At 56.9% G+C, this 22,073-nt stretch overlaps 2 protein-coding genes across 5 annotated transcripts; one reads left to right on the plus strand and one right to left on the minus strand.

Moving 5' to 3' along the window:
* Positions 1 to 1,639: 1,639 nt before the first annotated feature.
* On the plus strand, positions 1,640 to 18,724 carry IMPDH1 (inosine monophosphate dehydrogenase 1). Of its 2 annotated transcripts, none has more exons than XM_031455310.2 (15): positions 1,640 to 1,890; positions 6,031 to 6,129; positions 8,225 to 8,273; positions 10,207 to 10,308; positions 10,448 to 10,522; positions 10,827 to 11,033; positions 11,184 to 11,271; positions 12,112 to 12,311; positions 12,959 to 13,049; positions 13,306 to 13,401; positions 14,377 to 14,520; positions 14,632 to 14,776; positions 15,073 to 15,216; positions 15,328 to 15,411; positions 18,000 to 18,724. In XM_031455310.2, the coding sequence occupies exons 1-15, from the start codon at positions 1,721 to 1,723 to the stop codon at positions 18,226 to 18,228; spliced, it is 1,923 nt and encodes a 640-aa protein (XP_031311170.2). In that variant the 5' UTR covers positions 1,640 to 1,720; the 3' UTR covers positions 18,229 to 18,724. The 2 variants fall into 2 exon arrangements, with proteins under 2 accessions (XP_031311170.2, XP_031311171.2); XM_031455311.2 differs by lacking the exon at positions 18,000 to 18,724 and adding an exon at positions 16,653 to 17,384 and having other exon boundaries at positions 1,642 to 1,890.
* Positions 14,922 to 21,440, minus strand: LOC116154063 (transmembrane protein 53-A). 3 transcript variants are annotated; one of them, XM_031455314.2, is made up of 3 exons: positions 21,114 to 21,440; positions 19,617 to 20,085; positions 14,922 to 17,828 (listed from the first exon to the last, which is right to left on the minus strand). In XM_031455314.2, exons 2-3 carry the CDS (start codon positions 20,071 to 20,073, stop codon positions 17,464 to 17,466), a joined length of 822 nt encoding a protein of 273 aa, XP_031311174.2. In that variant the 5' UTR covers positions 20,074 to 20,085; positions 21,114 to 21,440; the 3' UTR covers positions 14,922 to 17,463. The 3 variants fall into 3 exon arrangements, with proteins under 3 accessions (XP_031311174.2, XP_031311173.2, XP_031311177.2); XM_031455313.2 differs by having other exon boundaries at positions 20,988 to 21,440; XM_031455317.2 differs by lacking the exon at positions 21,114 to 21,440 and adding an exon at positions 20,715 to 20,978.
* Between the last annotated feature and the right edge of the window lie 633 nt (positions 21,441 to 22,073).

Genomic DNA, 22,073 nt, shown 5'->3' on the forward strand with positions numbered 1-22,073 from the left:
CTCACCTAACTGCCAGTCTTAGTCCTCTTTAATGTACTACCTCTCCTATTTACAGTCATAAACCTGGGTGCTGGCTCTTTCTGTGTACAGAATAATTGGTTCACAAATAGGGACCAGAAAAATGACTTTATTATTGTGTACAGTTTAGATCAGTCCATCCTTGCTCTGTGAGAGACCTGCAAGGGCATGATCATAATCTTGTTATACAAAACTGTCTTGGTCCATTCAGGCTGCTATAACAAAAAGTACCATAGACTGGCTTAAACAACAACTGTTTATTTCTCACAGTCTGGAAGCTGATAAGTCCACGATCAAGGCACTGGCAGTTTTGACGTTCAGTGAGAGCTCGTTTCCTGGTTCATAGAGGCTGTGTCCTTTCATGCCAGAAGGAATGAGAGAGCTCTATGGGGTCTCTTTAATAAGGGCACTAATCCCATTCATGAGGGCTCCACCCTCATGACCTAATCACATCCCAAATGTTCCACTTTCAAACACCATCACACTGGGGATTAGGTTTCAATGCATGACTTTTGAGGAAACAGTCTATAGCAAAAATAATTGTGTATAATGGCATTCACAGTGACAAGATTTCACGTGTGGCTAATCATCAAAGAAACTGTGTTTTGACCTTGAATCTGTGGAGTCGGTGTGTACATGTATAGGAAAAGGTAGAAGGCAGGATAAAATTCAAGATTTTACCATTGCATAAATTCAATTTCCTTTGTGAAGTAGTTGCTGGAAAATCTGACCCTTAACTCTGCCTCCTTGAAATGCATCTTAGCCTGCAGTTCTTCATTGCTTACCATTTGCTCCCTCAGACTGTCAGATTTTTGTTTAAAAAATATAGCATAAAAATTGTCAATTGTTTATTTTCTATCTACTCTCTCCTTAAAGAAACTGCCTGAGAGCAAGGACTCTTACTTTTCCTTGCCACATTTGCTAGGTGCTAAATCATTGTTGCCAATAACAACAACAATGAAAGAGGAAAAAGTATACTTTCTAGTAGACGAATAAGTTTAAGCACCTGTGTGCTCAGCTCCACTCCCTGGTAATGGGGTACCCCAGGCGAGGGAAGACAAGGCCCTTATCCTTAAGGAGCCTGCAGCCTTATCTGCTCCTTCCTCAGGCAGTGGCCGGTAAGGGCTGAGGAAAAATCTGTTTTCCTGTCTAAAGGAGTCTGTTGAACAGGCAAAGGGTGGGGTAGGCTAACGAAGATGGATAATCTTCCTCGCCTACCTTGCTTTAGCGAGGTTGGTCTGCGGTTCGCCTGTAGGAGGCGCTTCAAAGGACCATGCTTTCGTTAAGAGAAAGAGGAACCGACACAAGAAGCGAAGAAAACTCCAGCCGCTGATAACACTCGGCCTCAGAAGGGGCCAGGAGAAACTGGAGAGTCCGGATGGCGGGGAAGGGGTGGGGGTCCTTTGCAGTTCCGCATCCACCTCTCGGTATCCTGTTGCTGATGCGGGGATGGGAGAGAGGGGCTGAAACTACGTAGCCTCGTAGAGGGTCGGTCGGGAGCGCAATGCCAGTCCGGAAAGCCCAGTGGACTCCCTCCCCAGAGCTGTCCCGCCCCCGACACTCGAGCCCCGCCCCAGGCCCGTAGGCCCCGCCTCGGAGGCCCCGCCCCCTCCCCGGACCCTCTGGCTGCGCTCACTCCCTAGCCCCCGCCGGCAGCCTCTAGGCGGAGAGGCTCCCGCCAGCCCTGAGCCGCGGCCTCCGGATGGAGGATCCGCGCGCTCCGCTGGCGGGGTCGGGACCACTCCCGCCACTGCTGCAGGGAGGCGGAGCCGCCGATGTTCCGGAGCCCGGAGCCCGGCAGCACTCGGGACACGAGACGGCGGCGCAGCGGTACACCGCCCGCCTGCTGCAGGCCTGCTACGAGCCGGAGAGGTGACGCCCAGGGCTAAGCGAGCGGGGCGCATCCGGGGCGGGCGCGGCGGCTCTGGGAACCTGGCAGCGCTGCGGGGAGGGGAAGGACAGGTCCCACCACCCATGTCCTCTTACCCCCTCAACCTCTAACTTCCTGAAACCGGGCTCAGATGCCACGTAAACGGCTTTGGTTGGGGGATGCAGGTGGGCACTGTGCAAAGGGTTCAGTGCTTCGTTGCATTTGGGAGCAGGTCGGAAAAAACGATCCCTAAAATCTTAGCCCTGGATCTGACCTCAGCTACACACTGGATAACACCTGGTCCAAGTGGCTCCAACTCCTGGGGTTCAAAATGTGCCTGTTGGAGTCCGTGTCCAACTTTGCTTACTCCTCCTAGCCGTTTCCTCCTAGAACTATCCATCTTCAGAGTCTCAGTGGCAGGTGCAGGCGTCCAGATGGACTGCCTCCTCAGAGCCGGGTGAGGACACCATCCCCTCCTCACCAGTCACTGAAGTCTGATGAGGCTGCCAGTGCAGTTCACCCTAGGGTCTCTCCTAAGATTCAGAACCCACTTCTGCCCTTACTCTGCTGGAGTCTGTAAGGGTCACAGGAGGAAGAGTCGGGGTGTTGAGCTGGGCCCCAGGGGACTGGCTGAAAAGAAGACAGTGGCTAATCTCTGGATTGTATCGCAGCTTGAAATGCAATCCCACTGTCCTTCCGGCCCAGAGGATTTGGGCTTCTTTTTCTGCCCCATCTGTTGGTGTTCAGCAGCCTGGAGAGGTGACCTGGAAGCTGGGTTTGGGGTTCGGTGGAGGTGGGGGGGTCTGCCGGAATTAGCTCTGCAGCTCTGCCCAGGGGCTGGCTGCTTATGTAAGAACTTTTAACGGCTTAAGGGGCTGCTAGGTGAAGCCTGGCCTCTCCTGCCCCCGCAGGCTGTCTCTCTAGAATTGACTTAAGTTCGGGCAACTCTATCTTTCTTCCCATCCAGAAATCCAACTACTGGGGCTCAGGGTCCAGGACGATAGAGAGGCCACAGGAGGTGAGGGAGTGTGCTGGGGCACATGGGGGCTTGAAGAAGGCAGTGCCTTGGTTGGAGCAGGTATTGCACAAGTACCATTTCAGAGTTCAGATCAGGGCCGGCAGAGGCATCCCTTCTCCAGATTGTACCTCTGCACCGAGGGGCTATCTCCACCCTACCAGCCTGTGTAAAACCTAACACCCAGCCAGGTGGTGTAGTGAGATTCAAAACCTGCTGCCTAGACCTCCATCTGCCCTCACTAGCTTAGAGCTGTGGGAAGAGGACAAGGTATCATGAGAAGTCTGAGTTTGAGGCCAGAGTTATTGCTCTCTGGCCTGAACCTGGGCAAACTATGTCCCCTATCCCAGCTCAACAATGTCAGGGTTATTACCCACTCCCCTCCGACTCCCCCCTCAAAGGTGTTTTGAAATCTTGTCCCTTTAAATAGCCCAGGCTAGAAACAGACCTCTAGGCTCCCTGTCGGGACCTTGGTCTCCAGCTGGTCACTGTTTCCCCTCTATCCTGAGGAAGGGGCCTGAAGGGGCTTGGACCTACTCTCTCGCCCTGCTGCCCTCACAGCTGCTAGGTGGGGAGCCTCAGGGGACCCACAGCCCTTCCTTGAGCTGAGGAGTCCCACTGGTTGCCTGGTGTCTCCTCCCCATGGAGGAAGCAGCTGGGGAAGATCAGGAAAAGGGAGGAGGAAAGCGGGAGTGGGGGGTGGAGGATGGGGGGTGGATTAACAGTCTCTGGAAAAGGACAGCCTAACCCAGGGCTGAGCCCAGCAGCTTAAGAGTAATGAGGAGCCCTGACATAGGTCAGAGCAGGAGAGGGTGTGGGGCAGCAGGAGAAGGGGAGTGGTGCTGTGATGCCTGTCACCACTGGGAAGAGGACCCTCCACACAACTCAGCCTGGCAGCCTCCTCCCCTGGTTCTGAGATCTAGGCTGGGGCAGATGTCATACTAAGGCCATCTGAGATTGCAGAACTCAGCTGCTGTCCTGGGCCCCAGTCCTGGTGGAACCCTGAAGAGTACTCTAGCCATTCCTGTGACCCAGAGCATGTCCATCTGAGCCCCAGAGAAATCCAGGGGCAGCCTGTGCACTGTGCCTGCAACTGCCATTCCATCACCATCCTTCTACGGCCAGAGAGGTGCCCAGGACAGCTCTGAATGGCCAGTGCTTTCTCCGGCTGTGCTCACTGCTCTGCATGCAGGTGGCCAGTAAGAGGTCCTAGTGCTGGTCCCCTTAGGGTAACCCCCTCCCTATATGGCCTAGGCCCTCTGGATGAGTCTGTGAGTGCCCAGGGGACAAGTGCTCCCAGGCATCCCTGGCAAAGCTGGCCCCAGCCCACCCTCAGCAGAGAAACTTGGCAGGCCCGCTCCCTCCTTCCCAACACCAGAGAGCATCCAGAGGCCCCTATCAGGAGCCTCCTTGGGCTCCCTGGGCGGAGAGGGAAGTTTGGGGTTCCGTGATTTTCTGGTCCCCCACAGTAAGAGGACAGACGATGCTGTGGACTTCTGTGAGTCTCCTGCAGAACTCTCAGCCTCATGGGCCTCATTGCCCTGGCTCTGTGGAAAGCGTCCCCTCCCCTCTGCACACAGATGGAACAGTGTTTTCCTGGCAGGGTCCCGGGGCGTCACTGGGAGAGGCTGGGCATCCCAGGGAGCCTCCCTTGGGCCTGGCTGCCACCACACTGCTGAGAGGTAAACAAATCCAGCCTCGAGGGCTGGGGAGGGAGGGACAGCTACAGGCAGCCACCTTGCCAGGGAGAGGACCTTGTCCCTGGCCCACCTTTCCTTCACCTCACCAAGAAATGAGCTGTAGAGACTATAGGACAGAGGAAGGATACATGGCATCTGGGCGGTGAGGATCTGTTTTCTAGCTTTTGGTCAGGGAATAGCATTTATTGTTCTGGTCACATAAGGCGGAAGAGTCTGCCTGCCCGCTGCCACCCCATCTACCCCCATGTGAATCAATTTGCTACCTAAACTTATTACCTTCATGCAGAAATCTGGGTCTTGCTGGGCACTCAGGGCCACCAAATTTCTGCTTTGGGAAATTCTCAAAACTTCTCTAGTCTCTGTCCTAATTTGTATGTATCCTTACTTGCCTGAGCCAAGCCTGTGACCCTCCCTCACCTTCCCATCACAATACCCTCCCAAATAAAACCAAACTTTCCTCTCTGAGGTTAAAACCCCTGGTATCCACACCACTTTCTGAGCTGTGGATAGGGCAGGATGTCAGTCTGAAGCACTGGACCAGGACTCAGAGGCAGTACCTGTCCCCACTCCCTCCTGAACTGTAGGTTTTGCATCTGCAAAGTGATGATATCTAATAATTGGCAATTAATGAATTGTACAGTAAATGTGATCATTTATGAAAAATGCCTTGTAAATTGCAGAGGGCTCCAAGGCCACCCAAAGGTCAGGAAGTGTCATTGTTAAGAATGCCTGCCCCCTAGGAATGATGCCTGGTTGTGGGGAGCGGGGAGGTGGGTGCACTACCCTGAGGGTGCAACTTCAGACTCGTGTATGTTAGGAAGCTGTGAGCCCAAGCCAGTTCCTCAGGGCTCTGGGCCCTGATTACAGTCTGGGCCTTAGTCTTGTGTAAGGCAAACGATGTTAGAGGTACCCCTGGGGCCAGGGAGCAGGGCCAGGGAGCAGGGCCAGGGGAGACTCAGGCCAGAGGGGGCGGGGTGGCCCAAGGTGGCCTAGGTTACCGCTGGCCTGGGGGAGACGCTGTAGGGGGCCTAAGAAGGCGGGGCGAGGAGAGGCTGGAGGGCGTGTCCCCCCTTGGCTCAGCCCCCTCCCCCCTTGGGCCCACACCCCCTGCCCCGCCCCGGCCCCGCGTGGCCGCTGGGCCACTGCAGGCGGCCCTGGGCGTGCGCGCGGCGGCTGCTGGGCCGGGCTCCGCGGGGCTCTTTGTGCGACGCGGGGAGGAGGCGGCGGGCTCCCGGGGGAGGGGCGGGAGGGGAGGGCGGTGCCCCGGGCCCGCCCCGCCGCTGCCGCAGCCCCCGCCCCCCGGCCCGCCCAGCCCGCGGCGGCAGCGTGGCCGTGGCGCGGCGTCAGCAGCAGCAGCGGCAGCGGCAGTAGCGGCAGCGGGGCGGCCCGCGCGGGTGTTTATGTCGGGTCGCGGTGTCTCCTGGCAGCATGGCGGACTACCTGATCAGCGGCGGCACCGGTTACGTGCCCGAGGATGGGCTCACGGCGCAGCAGCTGTTCGCCAACGCCGACGGCCTCACCTACAAGTAAGCGCGGGGGACCCGGGCCCCACCTGGGTGCGCGCACGAACGCACCGCGATCCCCTGGTCCCGGCCCAGCACGTGCACCGCTCCCCACTTGGAGACGGCAGCGTTCCCCGGCCTGATTCGAGCGACTTGGTCGGTGAGGGGGAGGGGGGTGGGGAAGGCTGGGCCAGGAAAGGAAGGCGGCCCGCGCGGAGAGCAGACGGACGTGGCACAGCGACATCGCGGCCCTTGGTGCCATGCCCCGTTTCTTGCCAGAGCGGGGTCCGGCCTGCCCTCTCCCCTCTCTCGTGGGCATCTTGGGGGCCTTGGGGCGTGCGAGAACGCGAGATGTGGGAGTTAAGGGGACTTTCCCCAGACCTTGGTCCAGGACACCCTCTCACTCCCAGCGTCACCACGAGGGCAGAGAGGGCCCTGGAGCCCAGTTAAGGCAGCTGCTTGGGTGTTGCCCCCAGGAAAGGCCCAACCGGGCAGCTGGTATGGCTCCTTTTTCCACTGTTGAGTCCAGCCCTCTTCCACTTGTGCCCCTGCCTGCCCACAAGTTAGTACGTGCACCTCCCTGGGTGTGAGTATTCTGTGACTACCCATCCCCCAGCCCACCCCACATGGGATTTTGAAGGAGAAGACCTATCCATTTGCCTCTGGCTTAGTCTGCTTTTCCATGGGCCCTGGGCCAGTTGTCCTGCTGGCTGCAGGCCTGGCACTAGCTCTCCTCCTGGCTGCAGGACTGTGTCCATGCCAGGAGAGAGCATCAGGACCAGGGACTGGGGTGGAGTGGGGATGCTGGTGAGCCAAGAGCATCCCTGCCCTGTCTCCTGCTAGTTCCTGCCCCTGCCTGCTTGGCAGGCTGTTTCCCTAGATGCCAGGATACCCAGTCACTTCTGAGGAGTGTCTGCTCTTGCCTGTTCGTAGCTGGGGTGCGGGCCAGGTGCGGGGTTTCTGTGATATCTAGAAAATGCCAAGGGGCCCAGACTCCAGCGTTTTTCTTCTCCAGCCTTTAAGTGCGCCACAGAGGCCTCTTTACTGTACAGAAGGGCTGCCAAGGGGCAGGGGCAGTTAAGATTCCTTATTTCTTCAGGTAGTCTTTAATGAGAGGGGATAGAGTATCTCTGATATATTTTTCAGTGGAGTCTCCCAGGATAACCCGCTAGGGAAATTGCTCTAGGTCTTGGGGCAAATTAAAGACCTCACCCCTCCCATCCACCCTCTAGTTTTTCCTTCCTGTGCTGGGGTGACTGCTGCTTTGCTTAGTCTGGTCGGGAGTGTTCCTGAACACTGGGGCATTTGCTTTTGGGTGTGTCTGCCAAGGACCTGTGATTTCAGGCCAGTTGTACCCGTCGGGGCTCCTGGGCTGTGGCACTGTGCCTTGCCGTACCCATGCAGCCTGCACCCCCCTTCAGGGTTTGCTGTGACTGTGGCCCACCCTAGTGTTGGCCACTGCCATGCTTTGGCTGGGTTCCCAGTGTTCTGGTCCTAACCACAAAGCCCCTTCCTCCCCTTTCCCATCCCAGGCCATGTCTATTGCTCCAGGCCAACTGGGCAAACATTTGCCAATGCCTGCTCTGTTGGAACATGCCCCACATTCATCCCCCTGGGGTCTCTCTGTGCTGTTTTGAACCCTGTGTGACTCAGCAGCCCCAGCACTGGGCTGTGCAGCTTGTCCTGTGCTGTGTGGTGTTCATGCCATGCTGCGCTACTAAACCATTCTCAGGTCCATTCCGTGTCTAATTATTGTTTCCCCCTATCAAGATGGAGAACTTTTCAAGGGCAGGCACTGTATCTGCTGTGTGTGGCGTTTAGGGAACTTCTGTGTCTCTTAACAAACTCTGAGCCCTGAAGGCAATGGGAATTTGGGGCCAACTGCCTCAGTGGCGCGTCAGGTCCACAGAGTTTACACCAACCTTTGGCTCTAGCTCTCTGGGCTAGTCTTCAAGATGCTAGTGGGGAGTACGAGGGTGTTTCAGTCCTGATGGAGCAACAGGGATCAGAGGGCTCTGCTCCTCTCCCTGCCCTCGTGCTGCTTCCCCTGGCGTGGCAGGCCCTGCCCCTTGCAGGTACCCCTCCTCACCCAGTAACACCCACCTTTTTCTCTTCACAGCGACTTTCTGATTCTCCCAGGATTCATAGACTTCACAGCTGATGAGGTGGTGAGTACCTCTTCCACTTACTGGGTAGAGAGGTTGTGTCTGTGGTGAAAGAGGCTGACCTCTCGCTCAAGGGCAGGGTGTGGGAGAAGCTTTCCTTGGGAATATGGTGGATTCCCAGAGAAACTGGCACAGTGCAATGGGTTATACCTAATGGGTTAGAGGCAGCTGTGGGGATTGAGGGGGGTATCCTGAGAGGTGGGCCTAGCACAGGGCCAGAGGGCTCTCTGTCACTGACAGAGCCAGGGAGGGCATGGGTGTGGCTTCTTACTTACTGGATCTTGTCTGAAATGCTAAGCAAAGACATCATAGAAGCCAGTAAAATTACGGAGACATTGAAAGAGGTGGACAGACTTGTTTGTGGATCCATGATATACAAGAACTTGCAGGAGGATTTGAAGAAGTTAGATTTTGGGCAAATACAAGGAAACACCATGCTTTGCTTTACCGTAGGGTTCAGCAATAAATCAAGTGAATGACCAGTGACCTTTACCCAGTTAACATAGGACAAACTCATAGGAGCCAAGGGGCTAATGCTGATGAGTGTAAGTCATTTCATGGAGAGGTTAGATTATTATATGATGAATTCACATGCATTAAAATTTTTTTTTCTATTGCTGTTATCATTGATATTTATTCTGATCTGACTTTCATGAAAGGCCAGAGGGTCCGAGTATGACTGGAGCACTTAATAAGTCGGGGAAGCTCACGTCCAGCCTGTGTAGCCAGTGCTGACTCAGATAGATTTTTAGGGGGGAATTTGAACTGTTCTGACAGCAACCAGGAAGTTTTCGTGGTTCAGTTGCTCAATTTAACAAAGTTTACTGAGTACCCTGGCTTTGTGCCAGATCCTGGCAGGGGGCTAGAAAGAAAGGGATGGAAGAAGCCCCCTTGGCTGTCAAGGGTCTCCCCATCCTGTGGCCTCTGTTAGGAAGGCCATGGCTTTTCTGTGCTACGATGAGAGAGGAGAAGGGGGAGTTTTCTAGGCTGTGGGGCCAGAATTCTGAACTAGGATCTGTGGATGGATTTCAGGGACCTGTGAGTCCTCCAAAAATTGTATATCAAAGTCTGTGTCTGAGTGTTCTGGGCGCTAGGATCCACTGCTATTGGCCCAATCTCAGAGGAGTCTGTGATCTGGCCTCACCACTGTTCAGAGGCAGATGCCTCCCAAATGTATGTTTGCAGTCCTGACCTCTCCCTTGAGCTGCAGACCTGTCGTCACCTGCTTCCCTGGATGTCTGTCCGATAGACTTCTCCCCACGCCTCCACCTTCCCAGTGACCAGCATCTCCCGCCTGGACCCGTCAATAGCCTCCTTGTGGGTCTCCCTGCCTCAGGCCTTATCACCTAGAATCCCTTCACATCAGAGCCTGAGCGACCTCTTTAAAACATAAATCAGATTGTGTCTCTCCTCTGCCCGAGACCCTCCAGTGGCTTCTCATCTCAGAATTGAATCCAAGCTCCTCTCTGTGGCTTTCAAGGCTACACATCCTTGCCCCCGCCTGCTTCTCACCCTTCCTTCTACTGTGCTCACCTTTGTCTTTCATACATGCACCTCAGAAAGAATTGGAATCATGGGGTTCCACAGCTCCCTAGGCCTGGAGCAACAGTCCCTCAGACTTTTACTTGATTGGCTTCCATTTGTCACTTCCCAAGAAAGAGGTTTCCCCAGCTACCGCATCCTTCCTCTGGTGGTCACTTTGCCTTACTGCTTTTCTTTGGAGCCTTCGTCGCAGCTGGAATCATCTTGTACATGTTTTGTGTGTGTCATTTTTCTTTCCAAGCAGAATATAAGCTCTGGAGGAGAGAACAGAGCCTTCATCTGCCCTATTCACTGCTATATCCCCATGGCCTGCCCTAGTGCCAGGTACCTGTGGGAGCTCAGTAAATGTTTGTTGAATGATAAAATTTTTCACATAGACTGCTTTCATCCTCAGGACCTGACTTCAGCTCTGACTCGGAAGATCACACTGAAGACGCCACTAATCTCCTCCCCCATGGACACTGTGACAGAGGCTGACATGGCCATCGCAATGGCTGTGAGTCAGGCCACTGAGTTGGGACCCCAGGAGGACTGAGCGGGGTGGGCTGGGCTTTAGGAGAAATTGGAATCAGGTGGGGTTTCAGAGCGAGGAGGGTTGGCCCTCTGGCTCTGACTGTACTTCCGTTCCACCCCAGCTGATGGGCGGTATCGGTTTCATTCACCACAACTGCACCCCAGAGTTCCAGGCCAACGAGGTGCGGAAGGTCAAGGCAAGTACCGGACTGTCCCCAGAAGGAAGATGCCCCTTGGCGACCCCCACCTCAGAGAGCCTCCCAACCTCCCATTGCCAGCCCCGTGGGCTGGTGTGCTCCCTGGCTGATTACTCTGGGGTCTTGTCTGCCCTTCTCCACAGTTGGGGCACAGGGCTCAGCCCTCATTTTTCCACTGACCTCTTACCCCATGGAGGACCCTGGCTCCCCTGTGCACAGCCAGGCCACTTGCTACCTTCTGTAGCCAGGCTGTACACCACCCTGAGCTTTCTTCCAGCCTTTTCCTTCCCCTGTCTGCCCACAGAAATTTGAACAGGGCTTCATCACAGACCCTGTGGTGCTGAGCCCCTCACACACTGTGGGTGATGTGCTGGAGGCCAAGATCCGGCATGGCTTCTCCGGCATCCCCATCACTGAGACGGGCACCATGGGCAGCAAGCTGGTGGGCATCGTCACCTCCCGAGATATCGACTTCCTTGCCGAGAAGGACCATACCACCCTCCTCAGTGAGGTACCTGCGGGGCAGGGAAGCATGGCTGGGGAAGAGAGGACCCCACATCCTGGGGCCTCAGGCTGGTGCCTGTTACCAAGGACCAGAGGGAGGCCTGGCTCCCTTCTCTCTCACCTGCCAACCTGCAGGCAAATGTTCCTGGCCCCACAGGTGATGACATCACGGAATGAGCTGGTGGTGGCTCCAGCGGGTGTGACTTTGAAAGAGGCAAATGAGATCCTGCAGCGCAGCAAGAAAGGTACCCGGGAGTAGGCAGAAAAATGCAGGCGCCCTCAGCCTGGTCCCCCGCACCCCAGAACCCCCGCTTCCTTCACAGCCTTGCAGGTTGTCCCTGCAACCAGACTGGGCCTTGGGGAAGGTTTGAGTAACCCCCAGGCTGGAGCATGATTCCCATGGTCCTCTTCCTGGCTTAGGAAAACCCATTCCCCTTACTAGGCATTTTCAAAGTATGTTTCCCAAAACAACTAGTCCTGTGAAATGCTCATCACGAGGAAAGGGCCCTGTGGTCTTATGAGTCTGAAAAATGCTGCCTTCTATCTTCTCCATCTTTATGAATAATTGTACGTTAGTTTATCAGAGGCTCTGAGAAATCCCACGGTTAAATTTATTTGACATGGAAGTTGTTGACATAACATTCATTAGGTCCCTGTGGGGGCCACTGGGAAATGCTCCCCTGGCCCATACTGGATTGTTCTCAGGGGTGGTGTTGTTGGGCAGGTCACATGTTCCTCCCTGTAGGACAGCCTCATGTTTGTGCCCTGTCTGGGAGTTTTCGACCACTGTGGCCTGTGGCCCAGCAGGTGAAAAGCTGCCAGTACTCAGAAGCTGCCCACCCAGCCCTGCCAGGCCACAGGGCAGGAAGAGCTCCAGGAGCTCGCTTGGTTGCGAGGTTTCTTTACTTCCTGTTCCTTGGGCAGAGGGCCAGGTCCCTACGAGCACTTTCTGGGTGGGTGCTGTCACCTCGTGGTTGGTTTGGGTACTTCAGTGGAATCTCCAGCCTGGTCCATTTTCATCCTCACTGCCCCCATCCCACTCCTAGAAGCCTGCTCCTTCATCTCACCCCTGCATTCCTCCTCAGGGAAGCTGCCCATTGTCAATGACCGAGACGAGCTAGTGGCCATCATTGCCCGCACCGACCTGAAGAAGAACCGGGACTACCCTCTGGCCTCCAAGGATTCCCACAAGCAGCTGCTGTGTGGGGCGGCTGTGGGCACCCGCGAGGATGACAAGTACCGCCTGGACCTGCTCACCCAGGCGGGCGCCGACGTCATAGTGCTGGTGCGGGCACAGCCTTGGAGCGGGGGTGGTTCAGTAGAGTTGAGGTTCATGAAGACCCAGGTTCACCTCTAATTAAGCCTGGAGTCAGAATTAGGAGAGTGACTGGTACTCTGAGAGGTCAGAACAAACCGTTGACCCCTCTGGGGGCCCTCCTCACTCGTAAGGTGACCGTAATAGTTAGAGCTCCCGTTCAGTGAGAACCTCCCATTTGCAGGCCCCGCACCAGGACGTTTATGTAAATGAACTCAGTCTGCACAATGCCGCTGAGGTACAGTCACCATGCCAAGGGGTTGTCAGGGAAACTGAGGCTCAAGAGGTTGAGTAATTCCATTTGGTTAGTGAGCTGGTGGGAACTGGATGGATACCACTCCAGGCACCATCTCTTTGCTGTGAGGACCAATCCATACCACGGGTATGAAAGGGCTTTGTCTGCTTCCAGACTATGCGTTAGTGGTGCTTAACCTTTAGGGGGAAGCTGGCCCTTTTGAGAATCCGCTGGGAACTGTCAAGTGTCCTCCCAGAAAAAGACAAAAAGTGCATTCTCATACGTCTTTCATACAATGTCAGGATCTGTCCACTCAAGACTCCCTCCCTCAGTGAGGATGCTCGGCCTCCAGGTCTAAGCTTTCCTGTCTGCCTTCTCACAGGACTCATCCCAAGGGAACTCCGTGTATCAGATTGCCATGGTGCACTACATCAAGCAGAAGTACCCCCACCTCCAGGTGATTGGGGGCAATGGTGAGTGCGGGGTCCCCTCTAACCCTCCCAGCCCTCGTCCCCTCACTGTGGAACCTTTCTCTCTCTGGCCTTTGGCATTCCTTGGTGATGGCATTGCTCCTGGTTTGGGGCTGAATGCATGGGTTTTGATCACTATAAGGGGGGTAGGTCTAGACTTGGGGGTAGGTCTAGACTGGGGTCCCAGGAAGCCCCTGGGCAGGGCAGAGCCATCCCACTCTCACACTGTTCCTCCCCTCCCCTCCCTCCTCCCCCCCAGTGGTGACAGCAGCTCAGGCCAAGAACTTGATTGATGCTGGTGTGGACGGGCTGCGTGTGGGCATGGGCTGTGGTTCCATCTGCATCACCCAGGAAGGTAGGTGTTGGTAGGAGAGTGAGCAGCTGCCACTTGGAACAGCCCCATTGGCCCTCCACAGGCCCCAGGGCCTCACCTTGTTCCCCAGATGCATATTGAGTTCTCGCTCGGCCAGGCCTCTTCCTGGGATGGTGGGGTCAGGCGTGACCTGGATTCAGACTGTCTGGTCCACTGACTTCAGGGGAGGCAGCTGTAAGATGAGGTTACTGTGAGTTTTGGTTGTGAGCCAGTCTGTTTCTCAGATTCTGGCCAAGGAGGCCCACTCTTGGGCCCCAAGTCTGGTGTCTCTGGCCCCGCTAGTGAGGGTCACTTCTCTCAAATGCTGAATGACCCATTTGGTCTTCTCTGCCCAAAACATCTCCCCAGTTTGGTCTTCAAGCCTCTGCCTTTAACTGTCTCCCTCCTCGGCTGCCCCCTGTGGGGAACCGTGGGTCTTCTCCTGCTCACTTAACAAATGAGCACCTACTACGTGCCAGGCATTGTTGTAAACCTTGGGGATGCAGTAAGAACAAAACAAACAAAAGGTACCCCCGGAGGGGGCTTCTTTTCTAATTTATCCAGCCTTGCATCCATCCCTAGATAAGTGCTGGTTCCTTAGAATTCTCACTTAAAAGCCTAACACTTAAGGACCTTGGACAGTTAGACGTAAAGAAATGCAAGCCAATATCCCGAAGGAAGCTGTGAGTACCTAACCCTAGTAACAGGTTTTGAAGGGGAGCTAGTGCCTGGAGAAGGCGAGGCTGAGCGTACTGTACCCTGAAGGCCATAGGAGTCTCCCATAGTGCTCTTTTAAGTGAGGTGGTCCAGATCCCTTGAGTGACATGCACCCAGTGTTATTTGCTGCCACCTATTTTTTTTCCCTGCATTACAATCCAGCCCTCCCCCTTTTCCCAAGTGGAGGAAGGGCACAAGGAAAAAGGGGCCTGTACCTGGCCCCCATTGCTGTTAACACCTCTGTCTCGGTGCCCTCCCCAGTGATGGCCTGTGGTCGGCCCCAGGGCACTGCTGTGTACAAGGTAGCCGAGTATGCCCGGCGCTTTGGGGTGCCAGTCATAGCCGATGGTGGCATCCAGACCGTGGGGCACGTGGTCAAGGCCCTGGCTCTCGGAGCCTCCACAGGTGAGGGGGGAGCGTCTGCTGGGGACTGGGCAGTCCAGTAGGGGGCGGGGAGCGGGCGAGGGCAGTGGGAGGACTACGGGGCTAGAGGCACTGACCCCCTGACTGCCGCAGTGATGATGGGCTCCCTGCTCGCCGCCACCATGGAGGCCCCTGGCGAGTACTTCTTCTCAGATGGTGTGAGGCTCAAGAAGTACCGGGGCATGGGCTCTCTGGACGCCATGGAAAAGAGCAGCAGCAGCCAGAAGCGCTACTTCAGGTGCCCCGCCCCCTGGCCCCAGGCAGACTAGCCCCAACCCCTCAGGTCCACACGTGCCTTTGGCTTCCCAAGGTGGCGCCCAGTCTCCATATTACAGTTCTGGAAACCAAGGCACAGGGCACAGTAGCAGACCTGGGACAGTGGCTGGAGTCCATATTTATTTATGCTATAGCCCAGGGATGGTTGCTCTGGGGGTCCTTCTGGGTGGTATCCCCTCTGCTGGTGCCCTTCAGAGGTGGGATGGGGGTCCCCTAAGCCATGGGCGGCCAGGCTCAGTCTTCCTGCCTTCCATGCAGCGAGGGAGATAAGGTGAAGATCGCACAGGGCGTGTCAGGCTCCATCCAAGACAAAGGCTCCATTCAGAAGTTCGTGCCCTACCTCATAGCGGGGATCCAGCATGGCTGCCAGGATATAGGTGCCCGTAGCCTGTCTGTCCTGCGGTGAGTGCCGTGACTTGGGGGCACCCAGCAGGCTCCTGGCTCCCCCTTGCTTCCTCTCTCTCTTATCTCTGCCTTTGGTGCCCCTGACCCGCACCACCTCCCTGCCTGCAGGTCTATGATGTACTCAGGAGAGCTCAAATTTGAGAAGCGGACCATGTCAGCTCAGATCGAGGGTGGTGTCCATGGCCTGCACTCGTAAGTGTGGCGGCCTCCCTGCCCAGCTGGCTGGCACTGGGTCGGGCAGGTGGGGCCATGGTTCAGAGGCTGAGCAGAGGTTTCAGGGACCCCATGGACCATCTGCATCAGGGATGGAGGCTGCTGCAGGATGACCCCATCACCCTCTTCAACAGGGCCCAGCCCACCCTTGAACTTTGTACTCTAGCCCCCATGCGGGCAGGCCCTCCCCTCCCCTCGGGCATCTCCCCCGAGCAGGGCACGGGAGATGTGGCCACTAGCCCCTCCTGGGCATCCCGGCCCTTGCTTGCTCAGAAGCTTGGTGGCTGGTGGCAGGGGATGGCGGTGCTGGGCTCTCGCTGGTGGTGGCACCAGGCAGGCAGATGGAGGCTGGGGGCGTGAGCCCTTGGCGGGGAGAAGGGCAGAGAGACAGATGCCAGGGCCGGCGCTGGGGCGACTGTGGGTGGGGGCAGTGCTAGTTGGCAGCAGTAGATGCAGGCATGCGGCCCTGCCCTGGTCAAGAGGGCCTGTCCCCCCAGGCATAGGCGGGCATCTAACCTGTGTCTCTTTCTGCCCCATCCTCCCGTAGCTATACCTTTCTGCCGTGTAAGTAACCGCGCTGCCCGGGCCAAGCTTAGAGTAGAGCAGGGGCAGTCTGGGTGAGACTTGGGCTGGGGGTGGGGGCATTGGGTTGGGGGCGGCACTGGGGTATCATCTCGGGACACAGACCCTAGGACTAGCATTGTGGTGGGGGCAGCTGGCAGTGGCCTCTCGTCTAGAGGAAACATCCCTTTCTAGGATGCAGAGAGATGTCCCTGACCACAGGCCTGAGGCTGTCCTGTCTTGAACTGGACCCAGTGGCAACAAGGAGCCTAGGCCCCAGTGCCTGCAGGGGTGGGGTGCAGACAAGGCAGCAGAGGCTCTACTTGGTCTGAGCTCCCTCTGTGAGGATGGGCCAGGCCTTCCCTCTGTGAGGATGAGCTGTCTCTCCACCCCGCCACTGAGGACAGCATACCAGCCACAGATGTGGCCAGAGGAGTGCGGTTGTCTCTGGGCCTGGCCTGAGGAAGACAGAGGCACAGGGCCTGCTGCTTGCCCCCTCCCACCCACCATGGCTGAGAGGCAGGGGCTTCTACAGCCCCCTGCCTCTCCTGAATCTGTGGGCTGCCCGGCAGCCCAGGGCCAGCCTGGGAGAGGGGACCTGGGAAAGGAGCAGGATCCACACACCCACTCTCGGTTCTTCTCTTGCCTTGACCCCACAGTTACGAGAAGCGGCTGTACTGAGGATGGTGGTGGAGGCCGAGGCGGTGGAGGGGGCGTGTCCCAGGGTCCCCCCTTGGGCACAGACTCCCTCCATAACTGAATGGTCCACAGATTTGCACTACTGGATCCCCAGCTCCTTTCCAGGGAGAGAGGAGGGGGCGCCCTAAGGGTCTGCGGCCCCTCCCTGGGCCTCCCCCGCAGTCAGGACTGCTCCCAGGCTGGGCTGCCCTGGGAGCCCGCCAGGTTCCCCTTTCTTCAGTCCCACTGAGCCCAGCCAGCCTGGGCTCTCAGGCCCTGCGCCTGCCTCAGGTCTTTCTCGCTGCAGCCTGCTCCGGCCCGGCTCCCACTCCTGGGGCAGGTGGCCCCTCCCGGCTTCTCCTGTAGGGCACCTCCTTCCCTACCCCCCACCCTGGAAATGGTGCTCTCCTGGCCCTGCCTCTGGCCCCTTCCTGGGCTGCTACCCTCTCAGCCATGTGGCACTTCTGGGCTCCTGACTTAGGCCAGAGGGAGGTTTCTGCCCCCTTCCCCTGGCCCTGCTCCTCAGGCCACTCCCCCATCCCCAGCCCTGGGGAAGAGGCGGCCCATCATTCCTGACTCACCCCCCACCCCATGTGTACCTTTCCTGCCCTCTCCTCTCAGCTGCGGTCGAAGGCTTTAACTTTGCACACTTTGGGGTCACAGTTGCGTCATTGTATGTTAAATAATCTGAGTAAATCAAGAGGTTTCAATGCCTCTGCCATCCTGTCTCTGTCCCTTGTCCACTGGGCAGCTGGCCCCTATCCTGGAGGTGAGCTGGAGCCCAGAGCCCCATCAGAGCTGGGCCAGAGGGACCGCGAGACCCAGCCTCCGCAGGAAGGTGGTGAGGGTGTGGCAGTACTCCAGGGGGTGCTGGCGCAGGTGGGCTGCGTGGCGTGAGGTCTCCCAGGCCTGTGCCCACACCGGCATGCCCAGCCGCTGCCAGCTGGCCAGCAGCTCGTGCAGGCGGGCACTATCGCAGAGGGGGTCATCGTGGCTGTAGAAGACTAGCGTCGGGGACTTCACAGGCGGCTGCCAGAAAGCGCCCACTGCAGCCTCGTAATGCCGAACAGTGCAGCCCGGGCACATGTGGAAGTAGAGCATGGCTGTGGCCTTGACCACCGGGCCCAGGGCCTGCGGTCTTATCAGTTGAGACACACCTGTGGGTACCAGGCAGAGGGGGTTAGTTCCCATTGTCAGGTGCAGCTCAGGACCCACCACCCAGTCTCAACACCCTCCTGGTGGGGATAGCAGTGACATGTGGGCCGCTGAGTATCCCTAGAGTTGGGGGTCCTGGGACATTCATATTGCCTTCTCTGTCTCTGTTGTAGTTGGGCAGTGGGCACCCAGCTGTCCTACCAGGTACAGACACCACTTGGGGCAGAAGCACGGGAGATGGCCTGGGAGTGCTCTGGTGGCAGGAAGGCACAGAGGATGCAGAAGGCCCTCGTTGCGGGTAGTGAAGAGCTGGAAACATCCCCACAACTGCCTGAGAGGGGCTGCCTCAGCCCACTCTTGGCATCCCCTTCCGGTCCCTGCCCTCTCCCACACCCTTCCTAAAAGCCACCTGGCCTGGAGTTAGCCTCCCACTGAGACATTTGCCAACTTTGTGGCATCTTCAAAGACGAGAAGGAAAGAGCTGGATGGCAGGACTTTGGGTTGGGGTCAGAGCTGATTCGACAACTGCTTCAGGAATTGTTGCAAAGTGCCTGGGTCATTGAGAGTCCCTGGAGGCCTTGTGTCCTGGAATCTGCGGCCTTGGTGAGACCCTCGGAGCCCCAGGTGACCCAGCTGGGTGGGAGAAGGATGCCAAGGGATAGTAAAAGATGAGAGGAGATGGACCAAAATGAGGCCATGTTTCATGGTTTGTCTTACACCTTGGTTTGCAAAAACCATACAGGGTGCAGCTTGTCGAGCAGTTGAGATGGAAAAGATCTAAGGGTTTTTGGAGAAATGTCAAGTCGGTCTGCATCAAGGGGAAATTTTCCTTCTGAACTAGACCTAATTGGTCAATTAGAATGGGTTACTTTATAACAATGACCTTCCTGTTACTTGAGGTATGTTAGCATTAGTTTGGTCCTTATAGAGGAAGTTACATCACAGTGGTCCTCAAATTCCAGTGTGTATCAGAATCACCTAGAGAGCTAAAAAACGAACACTGGGGCCCAGGTTCACTGGAGTAGGATGAGCTCTGGGCCTCTGAATCAGCACGCAGCACCAAGTGATTCTGACGCACACCCAAGTTTGAGAATCAGTGCTTTAGAGGAAAATCATGTAGCCAATCACAGTTGACCCTTGAACGATGTGGGGGTTAGGGGCACTGACCCTCTGTGCAATCAAAGATCACATACAACTTTACAGTCAGCCCTCCATATCTGCAGTTCTGCATCTGTGGGTTCAACCAACCATGGATTGTGCAATGCTGTAGTACATATTTATTGGGAAAAAAACCCTGCTTAAGTGGACCGACGCAGTTCAAACCTGTGTTGTTCAAAGGTGAACAGTACATTATTTCTGAGACTCTTTCCCAAGCATGTGTCCTAAGAATTTCAGAAGACGCAGCACCTACCCCATGGCCTCACTGTGGGGATTATGTGAGAGTCTGTGTGGAAGGTTCTAGGCGCTCAGTAAATTAGCCTTATTGTGCCTATTTGTCCTCCCCTTCCCCAGAGGAATAGAGGCTGGAGATGAACACATGCCAGGCTGGTCCCAGACAACACGCTCACTCTGGGTTATAAATTCAGCCGCAGTGGGGGAGGCCCAGGGGGGACAACATGGCAGGAAGGCAGGAAGGCCATGCCAGGTGGACATTCAGAGGCAGCCCAGAGCCACTTTTGGAACAGACGCAGATCACAGACCCATTGGTCAGCAGCACTGCATGGCCACCTGGAGTCTAGCCTGGTTTGTGTGGCTCCGGTGCCCCCTCACCCTTGCCCCGGCACACTCACCCAGCGCCATGTGGTCCAGGCTGCCCACCACCAGGCTGTCGAAAATATGACCCCTCAGGCGCTGGGCCACACTGCTGTGGCGCCCCAGGTCCTGGCCCATGAGCAGGAGCATCTGTGCAAAGGTGTAGCCACCCAGAGAGAGCGCGTGCACCACCAGCGGGCGGCGGGCCAGGACCCCGGGCCCCCGCAGCAACGCCAGCACGCGGGCAGCCCGCCCCAGGCCCCTGCGCGGGCACAGGAAGTGGCTCAGCGCGCTCTCCACGGCCAGCACGTCAAAGCCGCAGGCCAGGTAGAGCTGCAGGTACTTGGCCTGGGCGGCTGGCTGTGCCCCCAGCCAAGGCAGGAGCAGGAGCAGCGGGCGGGGCCCAGGGGACCCTGGGGGGCCCGGCTTGCAGTACAGGTGAATGGAGCGGGAGAGCCGGGTCACCGTCACGTCGGCAGGTAGCAGCGGGGCCATGACTGGTGCACCCTGGAGGACAGACCGAGTAGAAGTGGTGGGTGGCCCCTGGCTCTGGCTCCACGTTCCCCTACACGTCCGCTTTCAGACGGCACAACTGGGTAGCTCAGGAGGGGCCGGATTAGCCCTTTAAGCTTCTGTGAATCTAAGGCCGATCAGGAGCTGGGCAGCCAGCCTGGAGAGGAGGGGTCAGACCCCAGCTGCGGGCTACTCAGCTGCCCTCCATCTCTCCCTCCACCCCTTCTTCTCACATCCGGAAATGGGGTCTGGAGAGGAAGAGGGACCAGCCATGGAGGGTGGGGAGAGGCATCTCCTCCCTCCACACTTATGAAGAGACGTTTTGCTCCTTCAGGATCCCTCCTGGCTTGTAGGGCCATACCCCAACCCCAGCCTCTCTGGGACCCCCTCTTCTTGCTTTACCCACAGGCCCCCTTAATAGGGGTTGGGGACCAATTCTATCCACCTCAGTGCACCCCCAGCAGCCCTTCTGCCTCTGGCTGAGGAGAGTTTGGGGTCAGGGCATCTGGTCAGAGCACTAGCCAGGGTCAAAGCACGCAGCCCCCGGCAACCTCTTCCAGCCCCACCACCCGCTCCTGACACCTACTGTCCTCAGGACAGAGCCTGTAAACTGCCGGACTCACCTCCACCAGCCTTCTCTGTTACCTCTCTTGCAGCTGAGCTCAGGAAGGAAGATGGGCGGGTCAGGGACCCGGGAGACCTTCGTCCCTAGCCTCCTGCTCCACCCTCTCTTAAACCCATTGGCCATATTAGCTTCCGGGCTGGGAGCCAGGGTGTCTGGTTCCCAAGTCAGCTATATCCCCAGCCCAGCTAAAGTCGGGAAGGAGGCATGTGGGTTGCGAGGTGCAGTATTACCCTGGGACGCGTAGAGACCAGCCTCCCCCATCTCCGTGTACCTCAGTTTCTCTACTTGTGATCCACCAGGGAAAGAGGAGCATCCCCAGGCACCACAACAGCTTCCTGTCTTTTGACCCCACACATCAGCTGCTCCACCTCACCCTTCACCTTCAGGGCAGGCTGACCTCAGGATGGCCACACACAGGGGCTGCCTCAGGCAGGAATCCAACTCAGGAGACCAGGTCTCATAGCTGAGGGCTTTCTGCTTCTCCTTCTTCATCCCCTGAGAGGTTCCCTTTGAGGCAGGATGATCTGAGGGCTCCAAGGGGTTTGTCTGACATGCTGTCAAGGTAGGGAGAGGGGTTCTCCCCAGAGAAGAAAAGAGAAGTCGGGACTAGGGCACCAGGGGCTGAGCGGCTGAGAAGGAGGAGGGAGCCAGGAGGGGATGTTGCGTAAGGACCTGGCTGTGACCCCATACGTCACTCTTCCACCCCTAGTTTTAACCTCTCCCTCCCCACTGCTTCCTCTCGGTGGAAAGCGGACTACTGGGAAACAAAACGTGTGTCCGCAGGAAATCAATTAAGGGGAGGGACTTCCTTCAGACCACACGCTACCGGGAGTCTTGCTCCTTGGTCCTCTCTGTCCTTCTGTGTGGGAAGAATGTTGCTCCCACCCCTTCCTGGGGTTCACAGTGCTTCTAACTACTTTCTATGCCCCTGTCTCTGGGAAAAATCTAGGGACACAGATGAGGGAGGGACCTTTTATGGTGGAGATGTGGGGGCCTGGAGAGGGGGTGGAGGGTGGAGAAGAGGGGCCGGGTAGAGGCTGTTCTCTGACACAGGATGCTGGACTCCCCGGTCTGGATGCTTTAGGAGCAGTGTGACACTGCATCCAGAAGGTGGCGCCAGAACCCATCGACCTGTGGGACCCCAGGGAACAAGACTGGGGCAGTTTCCTAGGCAACAGGCAGCCTTTCTGAAAGCCCTGCCCTTGGCAACCATTCCGTGGTTGCCCACGCCTGTAGTAAAATTTGGTTTCTGAAGGACAGTAGGGGCATGGGGGTAAAATAATCTAATCTCTCAGAAAGGAGCGAGGCTGCTGAGGGTGGGGAAGGGAGTCTGAAAGACCCGCTCACTGTTGTCATT

Source organism: Camelus dromedarius, chromosome 7 (assembly GCF_036321535.1).
Source record: "Camelus dromedarius isolate mCamDro1 chromosome 7, mCamDro1.pat, whole genome shotgun sequence".
NCBI lineage: Eukaryota > Metazoa > Chordata > Mammalia > Artiodactyla > Camelidae > Camelus > Camelus dromedarius.

Coding starts and splice junctions, on each gene's coding strand:
- IMPDH1 (XM_031455310.2), top strand. CDS start 1,721: ATGGAGGATCCGCGCGCTCCGCTGGCGGGGTCGGGACCACTCCCGCCA. Junction 15,217..15,327: donor CGTAGCCTGTCTGTCCTGCG/GTGAGTGCCGTG, acceptor CCCTGCCTGCAG/GTCTATGATGTACTCAGGAG. Junction 15,412..17,999: donor GGTGTCCATGGCCTGCACTC/GTAAGTGTGGCG, acceptor TCTCTGTTGTAG/TTGGGCAGTGGGCACCCAGC.
- LOC116154063 (XM_031455313.2), bottom strand. CDS start 21,029: ATGCTCCTCTTTCCCTGGTGGATCACAAGTAGAGAAACTGAG. Junction 20,086..20,987: donor TCACAAGTAGAGAAACTGAG/GTACACGGAGAT, acceptor TCTGTCCTCCAG/GGTGCACCAGTCATGGCCCC. Junction 17,829..19,616: donor CCTGGACCACATGGCGCTGG/GTGAGTGTGCCG, acceptor TGGTACCCACAG/GTGTGTCTCAACTGATAAGA.